The 15,406-nt window shown below is 38.7% G+C and overlaps 5 protein-coding genes across 6 annotated transcripts; 2 read left to right on the forward strand and 3 right to left on the reverse strand.

Moving 5' to 3' along the window:
* The first annotated feature begins 1,053 nt into the window (after positions 1-1,053).
* Positions 1,054-4,197, forward strand: LOC104719433 (protein LYK2-like). 2 transcript variants are annotated; one of them, XM_087494178.1, is made up of 3 exons: positions 1,329-1,896; positions 1,978-3,477; positions 3,522-4,197. In XM_087494178.1, exons 1-3 carry the CDS (start codon positions 1,466-1,468, stop codon positions 3,580-3,582), a joined length of 1,992 nt encoding a protein of 663 aa, XP_087350304.1. In that variant the 5' UTR covers positions 1,329-1,465; the 3' UTR covers positions 3,583-4,197. The 2 variants fall into 2 exon arrangements, with proteins under 2 accessions (XP_010435673.2, XP_087350304.1); XM_010437371.3 differs by having other exon boundaries at positions 1,054-1,896; positions 1,978-4,197.
* Positions 3,513-4,099, reverse strand: LOC104719434 (putative calcium-binding protein CML40). The gene has a single exon (XM_010437372.2). The coding sequence runs from the start codon at positions 4,097-4,099 to the stop codon at positions 3,650-3,652; it is 450 nt and encodes a 149-aa protein (XP_010435674.1). The 3' UTR covers positions 3,513-3,649.
* Positions 4,198-4,571: 374 nt separating the features above from the next.
* On the forward strand, positions 4,572-6,642 carry LOC104719432 (putative adenylate kinase 7, mitochondrial). The gene is made up of 4 exons (XM_010437370.3): positions 4,572-5,282; positions 5,600-5,740; positions 5,950-6,135; positions 6,226-6,642. Exons 1-4 carry the CDS (start codon positions 4,962-4,964, stop codon positions 6,376-6,378), a joined length of 801 nt encoding a protein of 266 aa, XP_010435672.1. The 5' UTR covers positions 4,572-4,961; the 3' UTR covers positions 6,379-6,642.
* Positions 6,643-6,748: 106 nt separating this feature from the next.
* LOC104720537 (uncharacterized) lies at positions 6,749-11,750 on the reverse strand. The gene is made up of 9 exons (XM_087487008.1): positions 10,868-11,750; positions 9,615-10,376; positions 8,745-9,523; positions 8,377-8,656; positions 8,063-8,293; positions 7,805-7,978; positions 7,462-7,641; positions 7,261-7,374; positions 6,749-7,183 (listed from the first exon to the last, which is right to left on the reverse strand). Exons 2-9 carry the CDS (start codon positions 10,311-10,313, stop codon positions 6,872-6,874), a joined length of 2,769 nt encoding a protein of 922 aa, XP_087343134.1. The 5' UTR covers positions 10,314-10,376; positions 10,868-11,750; the 3' UTR covers positions 6,749-6,871.
* Positions 11,751-12,014: 264 nt separating this feature from the next.
* LOC104774473 (uncharacterized) lies at positions 12,015-14,179 on the reverse strand. Its single transcript, XM_087506700.1, has 8 exons — positions 13,772-14,179; positions 13,520-13,660; positions 13,326-13,441; positions 13,096-13,187; positions 12,980-13,001; positions 12,841-12,909; positions 12,668-12,736; positions 12,015-12,580 (listed from the first exon to the last, which is right to left on the reverse strand). The coding sequence occupies exons 1-8, from the start codon at positions 14,001-14,003 to the stop codon at positions 12,500-12,502; spliced, it is 822 nt and encodes a 273-aa protein (XP_087362826.1). The 5' UTR covers positions 14,004-14,179; the 3' UTR covers positions 12,015-12,499.
* Positions 14,180-15,406: the final 1,227 nt, after the last annotated feature.

Below are 15,406 nucleotides of genomic sequence, written 5' to 3' on the forward strand. Positions count from 1 at the left end.
ATCGGAAGACGGTACCTCTCATGACTAAAAAGTTTTATGTTTAAAAGTTATTTCGTGAATCGTGATACATTATAGACTCTTGGTTGGTTCCAACAACTGTAACAAGTCATTTTGATTTTATTATTATTATTTTTTTTTCTCTTTTTTTCACACACCGACTATACTATATACTATTGGAAGTCTAGTGGGCTAATGTGCAATGTAATTCAATAAAGGTATCAGCATCAGTCGTTTTATGATTATTAGAATTATGAATTCAAAAAATATTACATAGTTTACGTACTAGTTAGTAATTTTTTGTAGCTAGCTACCTCTTAAGATTCCATTGTTTCTTTTTTGTCTTTTTTTGCGGGTCAACTTAGGGATTTATTACAAAATGGACGTAAGAGTACTTAGCCTTTTATTTATATTACATAGTTTCCCTTGTCGTTGCTTTGTATGGCATGTCTTTTCAGTTTCTTGATAATGTTTTCCTGTTTTCCCCCTACTATCAATTCCCAAATCATTCTCCACACAATATGTTTTGGATTTTACACGACCAAGCCATTGCCAATTGGTTCTTAATTAAAGTTTGGTATAAGTTTTGTGGATTTGCCTTTCAAGAATACTTATCACATTTCCTAAAACGTTGATTCAACTCTTAAAATGATTTTGGCCTAAGACAAAATAAATACCAAAGTCTATTGTCACTACATCCAAAACTTGTTCGAACAACAATGTTGTTCGCTTAGTGTGAACTGATCAGGTCTCAACCAATAGGGCAAATATTACTAGACTAGTATAAAACGTACTAATATATGTGATTGAACTTATGGTTATTACTTTGCAAGCTACATACAAATTAGGTATGAATCAAAATTCTGAAAGTCTAGGTCTCCGTACTCTATAAACTATTGCACATGCTTTTGACCTGATACAAGGATAAAGAAACATATGCCATGACTCCAAGATGATACCCCAAAGTGGGTCCTCAATCGGCCTAAAACTTGTTCCGAAACAATAGATCATATCGCATATCTAGATGATATAATCTTCTTAGGACAAAGTGAGTTTGTACCATTTAGATTCACTTAGCTTGGACATTGCACTTTTGTGAATGTTGTTGTGTTTACGAAGAACAGGTTCCAAGCACAAGAAATAGTCCTTTCTAATATCTTTAGTTTTTTTTTTTTCTTTTACTTGGGATTCATAGCCACCCCTCTTGTCAACAAACCTCCATGGCTCCAATAATCTTTTTATTTTATTTGTATAAAAAAAAATCATTAACCAATAGTATGGTTTATGATAATTTAACCATCTAATATTTAAAATATAACTACATATTGAGTGGTTGGAATATTGAGTCTTTCTTCCTAAGTCGGAAGGATGATGATATAAGTTTAGACAAACATAAGTACTGGTTTATCTTTAGATGTCAAAGTCCATCAAACTTTTCTATCTATGATTCCTCTTGGCTAATATATACATGCGTAGATTTGTAATGTCGGTCGATATGGCTGGTTCAGTTAGTAAACTGTACATGGCAAGTCTTGTAGTAATCTTGCTCTTGATTTCCTCATCATCTCTCTTTGCAACTTCACACAGCTGCGACCCTGAAGAAGAAGAAGAAGCAGCCTCCTCCAGCTACGTTTGCCACTCAAACCTCCAAAAGTGCCACACTTTCGCCATCCTCAGAGCCCATTCTCCCTTCAATTCCCCATCCAATCTAAGTTACCATCTGGGCCTCGACTCCTCTGTAGACGCTGACGAGTTTGTTCCACAAGGTCAGTTACTGTTGATCCCTATCGACTGCAGATGTAATGGAAGTAACTACGAGGCCCGTCTCACCAAAACATACGTTAAAGGAGACACCTTTCGCTCTGTCTCTCAGTCTCTGCAAGGCTTGACCACGTGCCTGTGAGCCAACACACTTTTTCCAACTTGTCTGGTTCTGATTTATTTTGTTTATCGATCTGATGATGAGTGCTATTTTTGCAGATCTATCAGAGAGAAGAATCCAGATATTTCCGAGGACAAGCTCGGCGGCGACAACGTTAAATTGCGTGTGGCGATCAGGTGCTCTTGTCCAGAAGAAGGCGTTTCAAACGCTAGCTTTCTCATCACGTATCCCGTGAGCGTCCGCGACAGCGTTTCCAGCCTGGCGGTTAAGTTCAACACAACAGAGGATGCTATTGTCTCTGCAAACAACAAATCTGGTGTGGTTCCACTCAAGCCTGCTCTGATCCCTCTTGATTACAGACCGGTGCTCGATCAGCTGGCGAAACCGGAAAAGCCAGGATCACGGAACGTAACCGCCGAGATTCTCCGTAAAAAAAAACCAACCAAGAAGAAACGGTCAAAGATGAAGCTCATGATCGCTGTGAGCAGTGCGATTGCTGGAGTTTGCGGTCTTATCACTCTCCTAGTGTTTGGTTACTTACACTGGAAGAAAGAGACGCGGATGCAAACGCAAACGCAGAACTGGATCAGCAACAAAGACCCTGAGATGCGGCAGCTCAGTCTGAGCATCCGAACCACCAGTGACAAGAAAATCTCGTTTGAAGGGTCACAGGACGGTTCGATACTGGATTCTCACAACACTGTTGGCACCACTACGCCGCGGAAACCCGTTCTGGAGATTTACGCGTTTGAAGAGTTAGAGAAAGCCACTGAGAATTTCAGCTCAAGCAATCACATCAAAGGTTCGGTTTATTTCGGTTCGCTAAAAGGCAAAGACTTGGCCATAAAGCAAGTGAGTGCAGATGCAATGAAAAGATTCGACTTCGGGCTTCTCAACGATCAGTCACACTACTATAACCACAATCTGATTAGGGTTCTTGGGACATGTTTCAGAGAAATCGATCAGGCTTCTTATCTGGTTTTCGAGTATGCAAAAAACGGGTCCCTGTGGGATTGGATTCAGAATAAACTGGCGATCAAGAATCAATTCATCGAGTCTTGTTACTGTTTCTTGGCGTGGAAACAGAGGATCAAGATCTGTCATGATGTCGCCATCGCGTTAAAGTATATGGATTGGATCAACTACGTCCACGGCAACATCAAGAGCACAAACATATTCTTGAACGAAGATCTCAGAGGTAAAGTCGGAAAATTCGGGATGTCAAAGTGCGTAAACGACGAACTAGCGACTGAGGAGAACTTTCTAGAAGGTTCGCTGTCCCCAGCTTCTGACGTGTTCGCTTACGGGGTTATGGTAATGGAGGTTTTGTCCGGACAAACACAAGAGATGTTGCTTGGATTGCAAGAGGAGGAGACAACATCCCTTGGGACACAAGAAATGTGTGTATCCGAATGGGAGAGATTGAGAAGGGCTCTCGGGGACAAGGAAATGCTGAGGGAAGTGATGGACAGCACACTGGGAGATAGTTATTCGGTTGATTGCGCATTTGAAATGACAAGTATTGCAAGAGATTGTACTGCAGAAGAACCGGAGTCAAGGCCGAGTGCGGCTGAGATTGCAGAGAGGGTTTCAAGACTGGTGGATGACGAGGATGAAGAAGAAGAAGCAGATGAAGCAGTAATAGAGAGGGAGAGTACATTAATTTCAGAGAGTTCATACAAGCCTTTGGTAAAGAAGAGTAGTATAGTATAGTAGACTAATTAATTAATGATATATATATATATATATATATGTATGTGTAATAATATGTCATTGCATCATCATGACCCTAAACTCGTCAAAGTTAATAATCCCATCCTTATTAATATCGAATTGAGAAATCATAAGCTCGCATTCGTTGAGAGTTTTGGAGTCACCCAACAAACTAAGCATCCTCTTCAAGCTTTTTGGTGTGATGCCATCAGTCGTCTCCTCATACAACTTGAAAGCTTCCTTGAGGTCCTTCTCCTTATCTTCGTCGTCTCCTTCCTCGACCAAGTTGACGAATTCCTCGAGGTGCAAGGATTTATCATCGGTCGTCTCCGCAGGATTTGGAATAATGGCGGTGTTGTCTTCAGACAGAAGTGGACGTTTGCCAGACTTAATAGCTTCGACGCATCTTTGGATGGTAGAAACGGAAACCTTGCCTTGTTGGCTAAAGTCAAACCGACTAAAGACACGTTGATACTCTTGACGTTTGGTAACGTTGTCACTCTTCATAGAGGATGAAGAAAGACTTTTTGAGAGAGGAGAAAAAGATTATGGTGTAGAGAAGACAGATGATGAATCTTCTCTTTGGAACTTTTTGTTGGCACAATAGATTACATAGAGAGATAGATAAATATATAGAAGAAGAGTCATGGGAGGAGCTAGACTAGAGACGTTGAATAAACTAGAAGACCATAGTAGTATTTTTTACACATGCGGATGGTCGGATGGACTTGTTAATATCTTTACGGCGCGCTTAATTCAAAGAAGAACACACAAAGTTTCCGCGGCTTTTTAATTCTCTGTATATACGTTGACTAGTTTCTTCTTACATCTTCTGATTTTTGTTGTTTTGTCTTATTTCTTGGTGATGATGAGGAAGATTCCGTTTACTTTGACTAGTCTTCTTCTTCCACTCAAAGAAATTTCATGTGAATATTATAAATCTCACCCCATATATTTTCTAATTTCTCAAGTGGTTTTTTTTTTTTTTTGGTGGTTAACATTGGTTGACCAAAAGGAAAAAAAGAAAGAAAAAAGCATTGGTTGACAATATAGGCCGTTGATTATATAGTTGGGCCTGGTATGGGCTACGAGACGTATAAAGTCATACGTGTACTAATTGTGATCCATTCAATTTGAGAAAGTGTACAAAGGGAGTAGGAAAGCGACGCGTGGGGGAATAGAGAGAGTGGCAGTTGCGTGGTTTCGAGAGTAGAAAAGGGCAATTCCATACAATAAAGTGACAGCTGTCCCCCCCCCCCCCCCCTTAAACCTCGGCGGCCATTCAAAGAGAAGAAACCCCTTCCTTCTTTTCTCTGTGGCCGGCCATTCTTCTATCTCTCTCCTCTCCGAATCCGCCGCCTTCACCACCATGGCATGGCTGAGCCGCGTGAGAGGATTTTCTCCGGTATCAAGGCTCCTCGCGGCGACTCCCCGATCTTTCGGATCAGCCACCGCCTTGGCGTTTGACTACGACTCCGATGACGAGTACTTGCACGGCTTCGCTGAGCCGAGGCTTGGTTTGGATGGATCGGGTCCGGATAGAGGAGTGCAGTGGGTTCTCATGGGCGCCCCTGGAGCTTTGAGGCACGTCTTCGCCCAGAGGCTCTCCAAGCTTCTCGAGGTTCCTCACATTTCCATGGGATCGCTTCTCCGTCAAGAACTTAACCCTAGATCTTCTCTCTACCAGGAGGTATTGTCTCTTCTTTAAATTGAATTATTATTATTATTATATATATATAAAACAAAGCATCTTTTGCTTTCCTCTCTTTAAAAGTCATAGCCTTCTTGCTCTCTAAAGAAGATTGTAACCGTTGGATCTTTAAATGAACCCACAGTTCATTTGACAAAACATCATTTATGTTGTTAACTAAAAGCCACAAGCTATTAGGCCCGTGAAATTATAGAAACTTTTTTAAAATAGCGGTTTAGGGTTTGGTTTTGCAATGTTCTTATTCTCCATCCCTTGTTCAAGTTAAACTAATCAATCAAACTCTTGTTCTTATATAGATTGCAACTGCTGTTAATGAACGAAAGCTTGTTCCAAAGAGTGTTGTCTTTGCGTTGCTATCAAAGAAGCTCGAAGAAGGATACCTCAATGGGGAAACAGGTTTCATTCTTGATGGCATTCCCCGCACTCATATTCAAGCCGTGAGTTTCTTTTACACTATTGACACTGGTTTTTTTTAATCCCACAAAGCTCTTGCCTACAGTTTTGCTGAGATCCTCGATTATATTATTCTACTTTGGCCTGAAAAATATCCTAAACAGCATTGTGTGTTTAGTGATTCTTCTTGCGCTGTTCTGAAAAACAACATTTGTGTGTTTGTGATTCCTCAAGCTGTTCTGAATGTTTGCAGGAAACTCTTGATCGAATCGCTCAGATTGACCTCGTTGTGAATCTTAAATGCTCTGAGGAGCCTCTGGTAAACCGAAATGTTCTAAATGAAACAGCTCTGCCTCGACAAGAGTTCCTCGCCTCTATGTTACACTCACCTGTTGCTACTAAAGCTAAGAGGGATAGTCTCCGTGTCTATGCACATGAGGTACGTTTCTGGTTTATGATCAATCCCGCTGTTATATGATATCTAGTTTACAAGGTGTTTTCAACTGAATATCTTGCGGTGATGCATCAGGTGAAGCCCCTCGAAGAATACTATATGAAGCAGAGAAAACTTTTAGACTTTCATGTTGACGGTGCCCCATCAGCAGAAACCTGGCAGGGCTTGTTGGCAGCTTTGCATCTGAAGCAGTTGAATTTGGCGACTTCACATAAACTGACTCTGTGATGATTGATCAGCATTCATATCGCAAAGGCTTGAAATTAAATCCTCTAAGCCTTGCTTTACAAAATTTTGATCTTTCTCTTTCATTTTATGGGTCTTAACCCTAAGGCACCCTTTTTTCTCTGTCTAGTATTTTTGTCTAAAAAATCTGTAATTCAAAGTTTTGCGAGAGATCCAATGTGAGGAGGATGATACACTAAAGCTTGTAATGTGTCTATACAGAGCAAAATTTTCCTTATGATAAGGGGGATATGAGATTTTGGTCCATTTATATTTGCTTCCCTTGCAACAATCTCGTGTGCGTCTCTGCAGTCAATGTTAATCTCTCGTACTGGTACTACTGTTTAATAGAGTTTGTGCTACATTCTATACATAACTCACCAACACTACTTATATCATTGCATTACCAATCAACAACAACAAAGATTTTTGACACATCAGACATTTACAACCAGTCACAAGTGGAAACAGACAGACAAAACACATCAACATCTGATTATTCGCCGTTCATCCAACACTCCCTGAGAAGTTGATACCTAACTGTCTCATCTGCACCACCATTATTGACCTTCTTACAACCCGCTTGTTGAAGAACAACAACAGCCAACGGTGAACTCAGCTCATCGAGCTCGTCATCGCTTGTGTACGCTTTTCTTGTAACCGAAGACTTGATTCTGCATAACTGCGGCGCTTGAGGCTGTCCAAAGTCCCCAATGATGGTAGAGATTGAAGCCCCTGAAGGTGGAGAGTACGCCGGAGGAGGTGCAGTGCATGGATAGCTTGTGATCATACCCTTCTCAGCTTTTTCCTACAAGGGACATTACGTTTCTGTTAAGCAAAATTAGCTTCTTCTTCTTAGATCCATCATTTAGAAAATGGTCTCACCTCGGATTCAAGAGCTTCAATCACAGCATCAGGAACTGGGTCAGGACAAAACTCATCTGGGACAAAATTGTTCAACACTCTCTTGATCAACGGTGCACCTAACATCGGGCAAACCTTCACAATAACAAGATATATATTCGATCAAGTAAAGGAATAAAGTTTACTGGATACAAAGTGGTGAGTTCTATGTTGTATTTGCACCTCTTTTCTCACAGAACTGTTGAGGAGCATATCTTTTGGAAGCATCATTAGATCACTTAACGCCTTAAGAAGATGGAATGTCTTGAACGATCTATCAACGTAGCTATTCTCATCACTACTGCCTTCATCTTCGTCATCGATGCCAAACAAATCAGTGAGCCACCTAGACCAGTTTCCTATCTGCTTAAAAGTAGAAATGCATCAGGTTTACAGAGACTAAAGTTATCTTTTTCAATTCAGAAAAATAAAGTTATCTTTTTCAATTCAGAAAAATAAAGTTATCTTTTTCAATTCAGAAAAATAAAGTTATCTTTTACCAAGAATTTGAGTTTAGTAAACTGACCGAGTTTTTCAGCTGAGCACCAGAACCAAAACTTGATGTTGTACAAGGAATCGGCAAGACCCTCGAGTCTGCAATGGGATCAGATACAGGGTCTGTTGGGAAATTTTCATCAGAATCACGAAGGATAGCATTGAACATGGCAACATCTAACCGAGCCACACATTGTTCCATTATCTGCGTTACAAAACGTGGACATTCGTTTGTGAATCAAGAAGAGTAAGGTATTAAAGTGAAAAATTCAAAAGGAGAAATGTTTACCAGACGAGCAGGCACGGGCAAACAACCACATTCATGCCCACTAGCTCGCAGAGGGCACAAACGTTCGTGCGCATCCCTGAAAGCCTTTTTCCAAAGCTCTAATGAGAAGTCACCTTGTTCTTGGTTCATAGAACTCGGCGTCCTACCAAAATTTTTCTTTGATGCAGAGCCATTTGCTTTATCAAACTCTGTAGTCGATGCTGCCGAAGACTGCATACGTGGTGTCAAAGTCTGCAACCAAAGGAAAAGAACAATGTGTATTATTAGTTGGTTAAGAGAATAAAACAGAGGTAGAGAGAACAGAGCAACATTACCTGCCACCAAATTGATTCTACAACGCGTGAGAAGATCCAAGCTTCAACCTTCTCAAGCGCTGCTATGAAAGTTACAGGGTCATCCCAGGTACCAAAACTCTCAATGTCCTTTTTGCTCAAAGAGGAATCTTTCCACTTCAAGGACGATTTTTTATCGGTTTCTCTTTCCACCTTCTGTTTCCTTGGTCCAGGGCCAGCAGAAACAGGCAGCTCTTCTTCTGCAGTAGTATCACTTATGATCGTCCTCAGAACGATAGTGTTTGACAACCAAAAAGTCAACCTGCAACCCACGGACAACATAAACTTTTTTGAAACTCTGAAAAAGACTACTCAGAATAGTAATTATGCAAAGTTGAATATCACCATACCTGGGGACATCGTTTCCACACGCTTTAGCGACAAGCACTAACCCGGAGACAGCACTTTTAGCTGCATTGGCTCTTCTTGAGAGATGGTTTTCTCTACAAGCATGAAGATACAACCTCAAAAGACGTCTGGCAGGCGCATGGACTTTACTTGATGAACTTCCATGCTCTGCAACCACGGAGTAGAGAGCTGCTTCGATTGCTGCAGCCTCACGTAACTCACCCTCAAGCTTATTTACTTTACTTTCCAAGTTCTTGACTTTGCTCTCCAAAGTTGTGTCGCGGGTGGACTTTGGATACACCTTAGCTTCTTTCCGTTCACTGGATAGACTCAACCGGCTATTGCTCCGGGAAATATCAAGGGATGATCGAACAGACTTCACCTTTCTTGATTTCTCAACTATAGTCAGCGATTCCTGATCACTGATGATCATATCTTGACTATTCTCAGAAGCTCTGGGCGAAGCAGTTTCTGATTGATCATCGACTTGGAAAGGCATAGACTTGGTCTCTCCGTTACCATGTGGAATGCTGTTTACCAGCTTAGAGCTTTCGTTAGTATCGGTTACAAACACATTCGCACAGTCCTCCAGCCCAGACACAGAAGTATTGGGTGCAGCAGAATCAGGAGTGTCCTCTGGGAGATGAAGAAACACAGAAGATAGATCTACTGACGAGGAACGTGAGGGAATCTGGTCGGCTACTCGTCTGCTCTCTGATGCTGATTGTGATCTCTCGTGGCCATTTCCTTTGGAACTCTTGTTTGCTCTCTCATGTTCTTCCTGCGAATAAGAAGAAGACATCAAACCATTTAAGAAACATCTCAGCTTCTCATCATAACTTATCAAAAGAATATATCTGACATGTTGTTACCTCTTCGGTTCGCACAGAGAAACCACCATTAGAGCCTAAAGTAGAAGATGAAACAGTCAAGGAGGAGTGGGAGGAAACGTCATCATCTGTGATGGATGCAATCTCAGCTTCCTTATAGTACTCCTCACTCATCAAGGCAGAAACAGATCCGCCACCATTCTTGGCTTCATCTTTCAAGGAGTTGATAGATGAAGAACTGGCCCGGCGTCTATCAACCGGTTGGATAGTGAGGTAGAGAACAGGCTGAGTGGTATTACGGTAGCTTCTCTTGCTGTTCATGGGAGCAGACACGCTCAAGCTTTCTTTGACAATACCGTAATCAGCCAAATCAATGGTGGCAGTAGCCAAAAGCTGATGAGTTTTCTCTCTGCGAGGCTCGTATAAGTTGAGCTCTAAGACGTTCTTGAAGAAGAGGTCAGCACCCTTGTTCCGAGCGGAAGCATCTTTCAACAAGGTGAGGGGAAGCTTAAAGGATTCGTTGAATTCGATTTTGCCTTCGCCAATGACAGATCCAAGGGAAGGAGCAACAGCAGTAGTGGTGCCAGAGTTGCGGTCACCATTCTCCCATTGGATAACAACAGAGCGCAGTGATCTAAGGGACTGAGAAGGAGGCCAAGGCTTGATGTCATGAATGTGGATCAGGTAATCAACTTGTACGGTTGAGCCTCTTCTGCTCTTGGAGCTTAAACCCAAAACCATTTTTTGCCTTTGGAAAAAAAAAAAAAAAAACTAAAAATAGGAAGTCCTGAATCAGAAGAGTACCTGCATCATAAAACATCATCCAAACGCAAATCAAACATTGAACAACCAAAGTAATCATTTTTTGTTGTTGTTGAAATCAAAGTAGTCAACTTTTAATTTGAACGAGCGAAACCCTCCTTAAAATGTTAAGACATGCACGAACATATATACATATATCAGACTCATGAGTAAGAATTTGTGCTAATCAGGCAGGAGGCCTTCCGTAAACATTTATAGATTGGATTGATCCAAAAAAAAAATCAGCAAAGTAGGATGGAAAAAAAAGCAAACTTTGAAAAGCTCATTCATATTTAGAGAGAGAGAGAATTTGAAGCTAATAGATAGCATGCTCTCTCTCTCTCTTCAATCAGATCCAAGCAGGTTATATAGAAGGAAACCCAATAAATATTAAGAGATAGTTAAAAGTAATGCCGACACAGCAATGCAATGGAGGAGAACACAAAGAAAGAGAAGTCGTCAAAAGTAATGTGAGAGAGAGAATGAATGAATACCCAACAAAGACCTGCTGATGAAAATGTGAAAGATGGTCCTTTCGATTCTTCTTCTTCTTCTTCTTCTTCTTCCTTTTTTCTTTTTTCTTTACACGATACTGAAATTTCTCCTTTCTTGTCCTGTTTTCATAGCTTTTTCTTCTTCTTCTTTCTGCTTGTGTGTGCGTTTTTGTTTTAATCAGAGAGGATGTGAGCCACTGGACACAGAATGAAGAATCTTCTAATAGAAAAGTGAAAGTTTAGGAAATAAAAATTAAAAAATTATGATGACAAATACTCTTTCCGTTTCAAAATATAATATGTTTTAGAAAAATTTTTTGTTTCATAATATAGGATGTTTTCATGTTTCTATACAACTTTTAGATTAATTTAGTATTTTATATTACGCAGTATTGTTTCTGATTGATTGAACTTGTTAAAAATAAAGATTTTTTAATTTGTGTGTTTTAGTTAAAACATCATATATTTTGAAAGAAGGTAATATTAATTAGTATGAAAAAAAATCTGAAAATGAGAAAAAAAAATAATAATTCAGAATTAATGAAAAAAGCAGAATTAGATTTGATTGATCGTGCAAACAGCTAAACGGCGACGTTACGAAAGATCTCTTCTTCAGCTTCTTCTCTCTCGGTCCTGCAGTGACTTAAAAACCATTAATTAATTAAGAGAGCGAGAGCAAGAGCACCGACGCGCTTTACTCGCGCATGATCAATCAATATTCAATAGCATCCCTTCCACTTGATTTTTGCCTTCAACTCCGACACGACTGCGAGTGGGCAACAAGATTAGATATACACATTACATTACGTCTTTAATTGTTTTCTTATTAGGATATTTTTATGTTTTTTTTTTTTTTTTTTTTTGTTAGTTGTTGATATAACGTACATATACTAGTTGTAATGTTGTATATATATGTACATGTTTTTATTAGTATATCTTTTTGCCGACAAAACATACAGCTTTGTAATAGTATTTACCTACATTTTTTATTTATACTGATCTAATGCATTCTTTAATTATAAGATTTTTGTGGTTGGTGGTGATGGACCGAGTTTAGAGTTCACTTTGTATGAATTTTAAAATAACTTTGAAAAGCACTATGTATTTTCGCATGTTATTATAAGCTTATTACATTATTCTTATTATATATGGAAACTATTTCTCTTCTTTATTCATTATAATAACTTATGCAACTACAACAAAGATAAAGAAATAGGTTGCAACAAATTTACCTAAACATCATCTTCCTTATGATGTAATTTTATTGGTAACAAAATTGACTTGTCTCCTACCTCCCTTGCCTTGGTTTTCAAGTTTTGGAAACTTCTCTTCAACTACAAAACCCAACTACGATCAAGTCTCTTTTTTGTCAATTCCCCATTTTCACTCTGATATAACAAACATCAATTAACAAAAGCCTACTTTAATGGACATTTTCTAAAAGGCCTTTCATGTGACCTTTGAAGGGCCTTAACGGCACTCTTTTTTTGTCTCCCAGGCACCATCAATTTGCAATTCAAAATGAAATAACCAACAACATTCAAAACAAGATCATCGTAATGAATGAGCAAACAAACTTTTGTTCAAGGCTTAAATTAACTTGTTCAGCTAGTGATGGATAGAAATGATGAGTCAGGCCTGGGTGATCTCTTTCTCTTTGGATTTGCACATGTCCTCTGCTGACTTTACAAACTTCTTCGTCAGCTCCTCCACCTGTCATGTCAACAACACAAAGAGAAAGATATTCTCAATAATTGGAATCTCCTATTTGAAGAAAGATCTCAGACAAAGGATACTCACTTCCTTCTCCAGTCTTTTCACTTCATCCTTTGGTAGACTCGACCCAGCTTTCTTTACCAACTCTAGTGCCTGACCCAAAATTAAAAAAAAAAGAAGTTGTCTCTGATCATTTCTGACGCATTGGGGGGGGGGGGGGGGCAGTAGACAACTAACAAAAGTCTTTCAAAAACTACCTTTTGCCTGGCTCTTCTAATGCTTTGTTTGACAACTTCACTGGACTTTGTTACAATTTTGCACATTGCCTGGAAGTTCATTAATTAATAATAAGGTCAAGAGGCTAAACAATCAATCAGACTTGGGATGATGGTTTACCTGAATATGCTCCTTGGTCAATCTGGTCAAAGATATGAAGAAGGGGAGATCAGACAAAGAGTAAATAGAGACAGAGAAGGAGGAGGAGGAGGAGGAGTAGAGAGAGAGTTACGTACGCAGGGATAGATGCGACGAGACGTTGGCCATCGAGTTTGGGGTTTAATCCTAATGGAGAGGAGACAATAGCTTTCTCGAGTTCTTTCACAGTCTGCAGGAAAAAAAAAAAAAAAAAAGTGAGGGCCTGAAAAGATAGTTGTAATCCAAACAAAAGCCTACTAACACTTGTTGCTAGTGAAGAAAAGTGTAGAAAGAGAGAGAGAGAGAGAGAAAGGAAAGGAAAGGGTACATCGGGATCATAAGGATTGATAGACAAAGTCTTAGGATCGAGGACAGAGACCAAAGCCAAGTGATTGAGAGGCATCTTGACACCTCCCGTTTCAACAACAATATGATCAAGCATTCCTGCCACCCACCCACCCAGATAAGAAGAAGCAGAAGGAGAAGCTATATAATAGTATATGATTTGGATAAAAGAGGAACCAGGAGCAGCTCTGCCGGTACGGAGTTTAGTTAAATCACGAGACAAGGCATCGATGGCGGCCTCCATCTGAGAAGAGGCAGCTGCTTTCACGCTAGGCCCGATATCTGGAGAAGCGTCCACCATCCCCGATGAATCGTCCTCTGAACAACAACAACAAGAGTAAAGAGTTAGTACAACAAACAAGAAGAAGAAGAATAAAAAAAAAAAATTAGAAAATTAGGGATTATAAAGTAAAGTGAATAGCTTTTTACTTGATTTTTTGCCTTTAGCGAAGCCTCGACGAGAATCTCTGAGGAAATCGGGCATATGGGACAAATCGAATTGCGAATCTCGGCTGCCTATCATCATCCGGTTTGGTGAAGAAGAAGAAGAAGAAGAAGACATGGAGAAGAAATCGCGAGATTGAACAACGGAGGAGCTTCTTCTGAGAAACCCAATCGCATTTCGACCCGACGACAGAGCTCGTCTCACCAACATAGCCATCACCCTAAAAAATAGTTTATGCTTCGACTGAGGTTTTTTGATTTGGCTCCTAATCAAAAGTCTAAAACCCTCGACAGACCAGAGTACTTTAATCTCTCTAGCCCCTTTTCCTTCGTATCCAATTTGAAAAAAAAAAAAAACCCCCCCTTCTCACTACCCCTTCCCTTTCCAATTTTATTAAAATCCAACTCTACCCTCTTATATTATATTATAAATTTAAATCTAAAAAAAAATAACCAATATAATAAAACATTCTCTCTTCTCTCTCATTAACCAGGAAAAAAAATGCTAAATTTATTTTTAAAAAAATTAAGGATTGCATATATAAGACAACTAGGACCATTGGATACAACTATATAGAAAATTACAGATACAAAAATTTAGTGCAATTAACACAAATAAGTATAACTATGCTGATGGACTGCTATGAAAAAATATAAAATTATAAACCGTTTTTTTTTTCTTTGCATTTGACAATGAAAATACTTCAGTCATACGCTTTCTTTATGATTGATACTATTCAAGTATTAGAAAAAATATATGATGGATTTTAAAAGAAGATAAATAATTGTATTGTCTTGCTTAATTTGCAGAATTTTATTAAATTAGAAAACTTAGAACCAATATATAAAAACTTAGTCTTTTAAGATTACATTGTATATAACAACCACAAAATTTTAACATATACATCTACTTCACATGTAAAAAACAAATCTAAATCATAGAAACCCAAATTCTTACATAGACAACCTTAGTCTTTTAAAGTTACTTTGTATATAACAACCACAAATTATGAAAATCAAGAAATAGTGGTGGTTTCAAACATTTAAATACAAGATAACATAGTAAATGTATTTTGATTACGTAATATCATAAATACAACTAAATTTTTTTGATTTAGAGTAAAGAACAACTAATTTATATGGTTTATAGAACAAAAAACAACTATGTTCATTTTTGTACAACTGTGTAAAACTGAACAACTATATGACTTTTTGCTGGGGCAAAATATTATTTTACATAGCCCTGAGATTTTAAACCGAACCGAACCGATATTTTTGGTGTTCGGTTCGGTTTCGGTTATGGCGGTTGAACCGATCGGTACAATTTTTTTTCCAAAAAATCGAAATATTTCGGTTATTTCGGTTCGGTTTTCGGTTAACCGATTTTTTTTTTTTAAGTTTTTTAATTTTTTTTAGGAAAAAAACTAATAAAACCGAAATTTACCCTAAAATAACCGAATTTAACCTAAAATAACCGAAATAACCGAAACCGAAATAACCGAAATATTTGAAATAAAACCAAAAAATCCGAAATTATCTCTAAATAACCGAAAAATCCGATTTTTCATGTTTTTAATCAAATTTCAGTTAATTTCGGTTTTAAAAATTTAAAACCGAATT

The sequence above is a fragment of the Camelina sativa genome, chromosome 1 (assembly GCF_030686135.1).
Source record: "Camelina sativa cultivar CO46 ecotype springtype chromosome 1, ASM3068613v1".
NCBI lineage: Eukaryota > Viridiplantae > Streptophyta > Magnoliopsida > Brassicales > Brassicaceae > Camelina > Camelina sativa.

Bases quoted from the DNA above. Each gene is read 5' to 3' on its own strand.
- LOC104719433 (XM_010437371.3), top strand. From the start codon at position 1,466: ATGCGTAGATTTGTAATGTCGGTCGATATGGCTGGTTCAGTTAGTAAA. The intron at 1,897-1,977 runs GTGAGCCAACAC...CTATTTTTGCAG, and splicing joins CAAGGCTTGACCACGTGCCT to ATCTATCAGAGAGAAGAATC.
- LOC104719434 (XM_010437372.2), bottom strand. From the start codon at position 4,099: ATGAAGAGTGACAACGTTACCAAACGTCAAGAGTATCAACGTGTCTTT.
- LOC104719432 (XM_010437370.3), top strand. From the start codon at position 4,962: ATGGCATGGCTGAGCCGCGTGAGAGGATTTTCTCCGGTATCAAGGCTC. The intron at 5,283-5,599 runs GTATTGTCTCTT...GTTCTTATATAG, and splicing joins GATCTTCTCTCTACCAGGAG to ATTGCAACTGCTGTTAATGA. The intron at 5,741-5,949 runs GTGAGTTTCTTT...GAATGTTTGCAG, and splicing joins CCCGCACTCATATTCAAGCC to GAAACTCTTGATCGAATCGC.
- LOC104720537 (XM_087487008.1), bottom strand. From the start codon at position 10,313: ATGGTTTTGGGTTTAAGCTCCAAGAGCAGAAGAGGCTCAACCGTACAA. The intron at 9,524-9,614 runs GTAACAACATGT...TCTTATTCGCAG, and splicing joins TCTCTGTGCGAACCGAAGAG to GAAGAACATGAGAGAGCAAA. The intron at 7,642-7,804 runs GTCAGTTTACTA...ACTTTTAAGCAG, and splicing joins GTGCTCAGCTGAAAAACTCG to ATAGGAAACTGGTCTAGGTG.
- LOC104774473 (XM_087506700.1), bottom strand. From the start codon at position 14,003: ATGGCTATGTTGGTGAGACGAGCTCTGTCGTCGGGTCGAAATGCGATT. The intron at 13,188-13,325 runs GTACCCTTTCCT...TTTTTCCTGCAG, and splicing joins TCAATCCTTATGATCCCGAT to ACTGTGAAAGAACTCGAGAA. The intron at 12,910-12,979 runs GTAAACCATCAT...ATGAACTTCCAG, and splicing joins TGACCAAGGAGCATATTCAG to GCAATGTGCAAAATTGTAAC.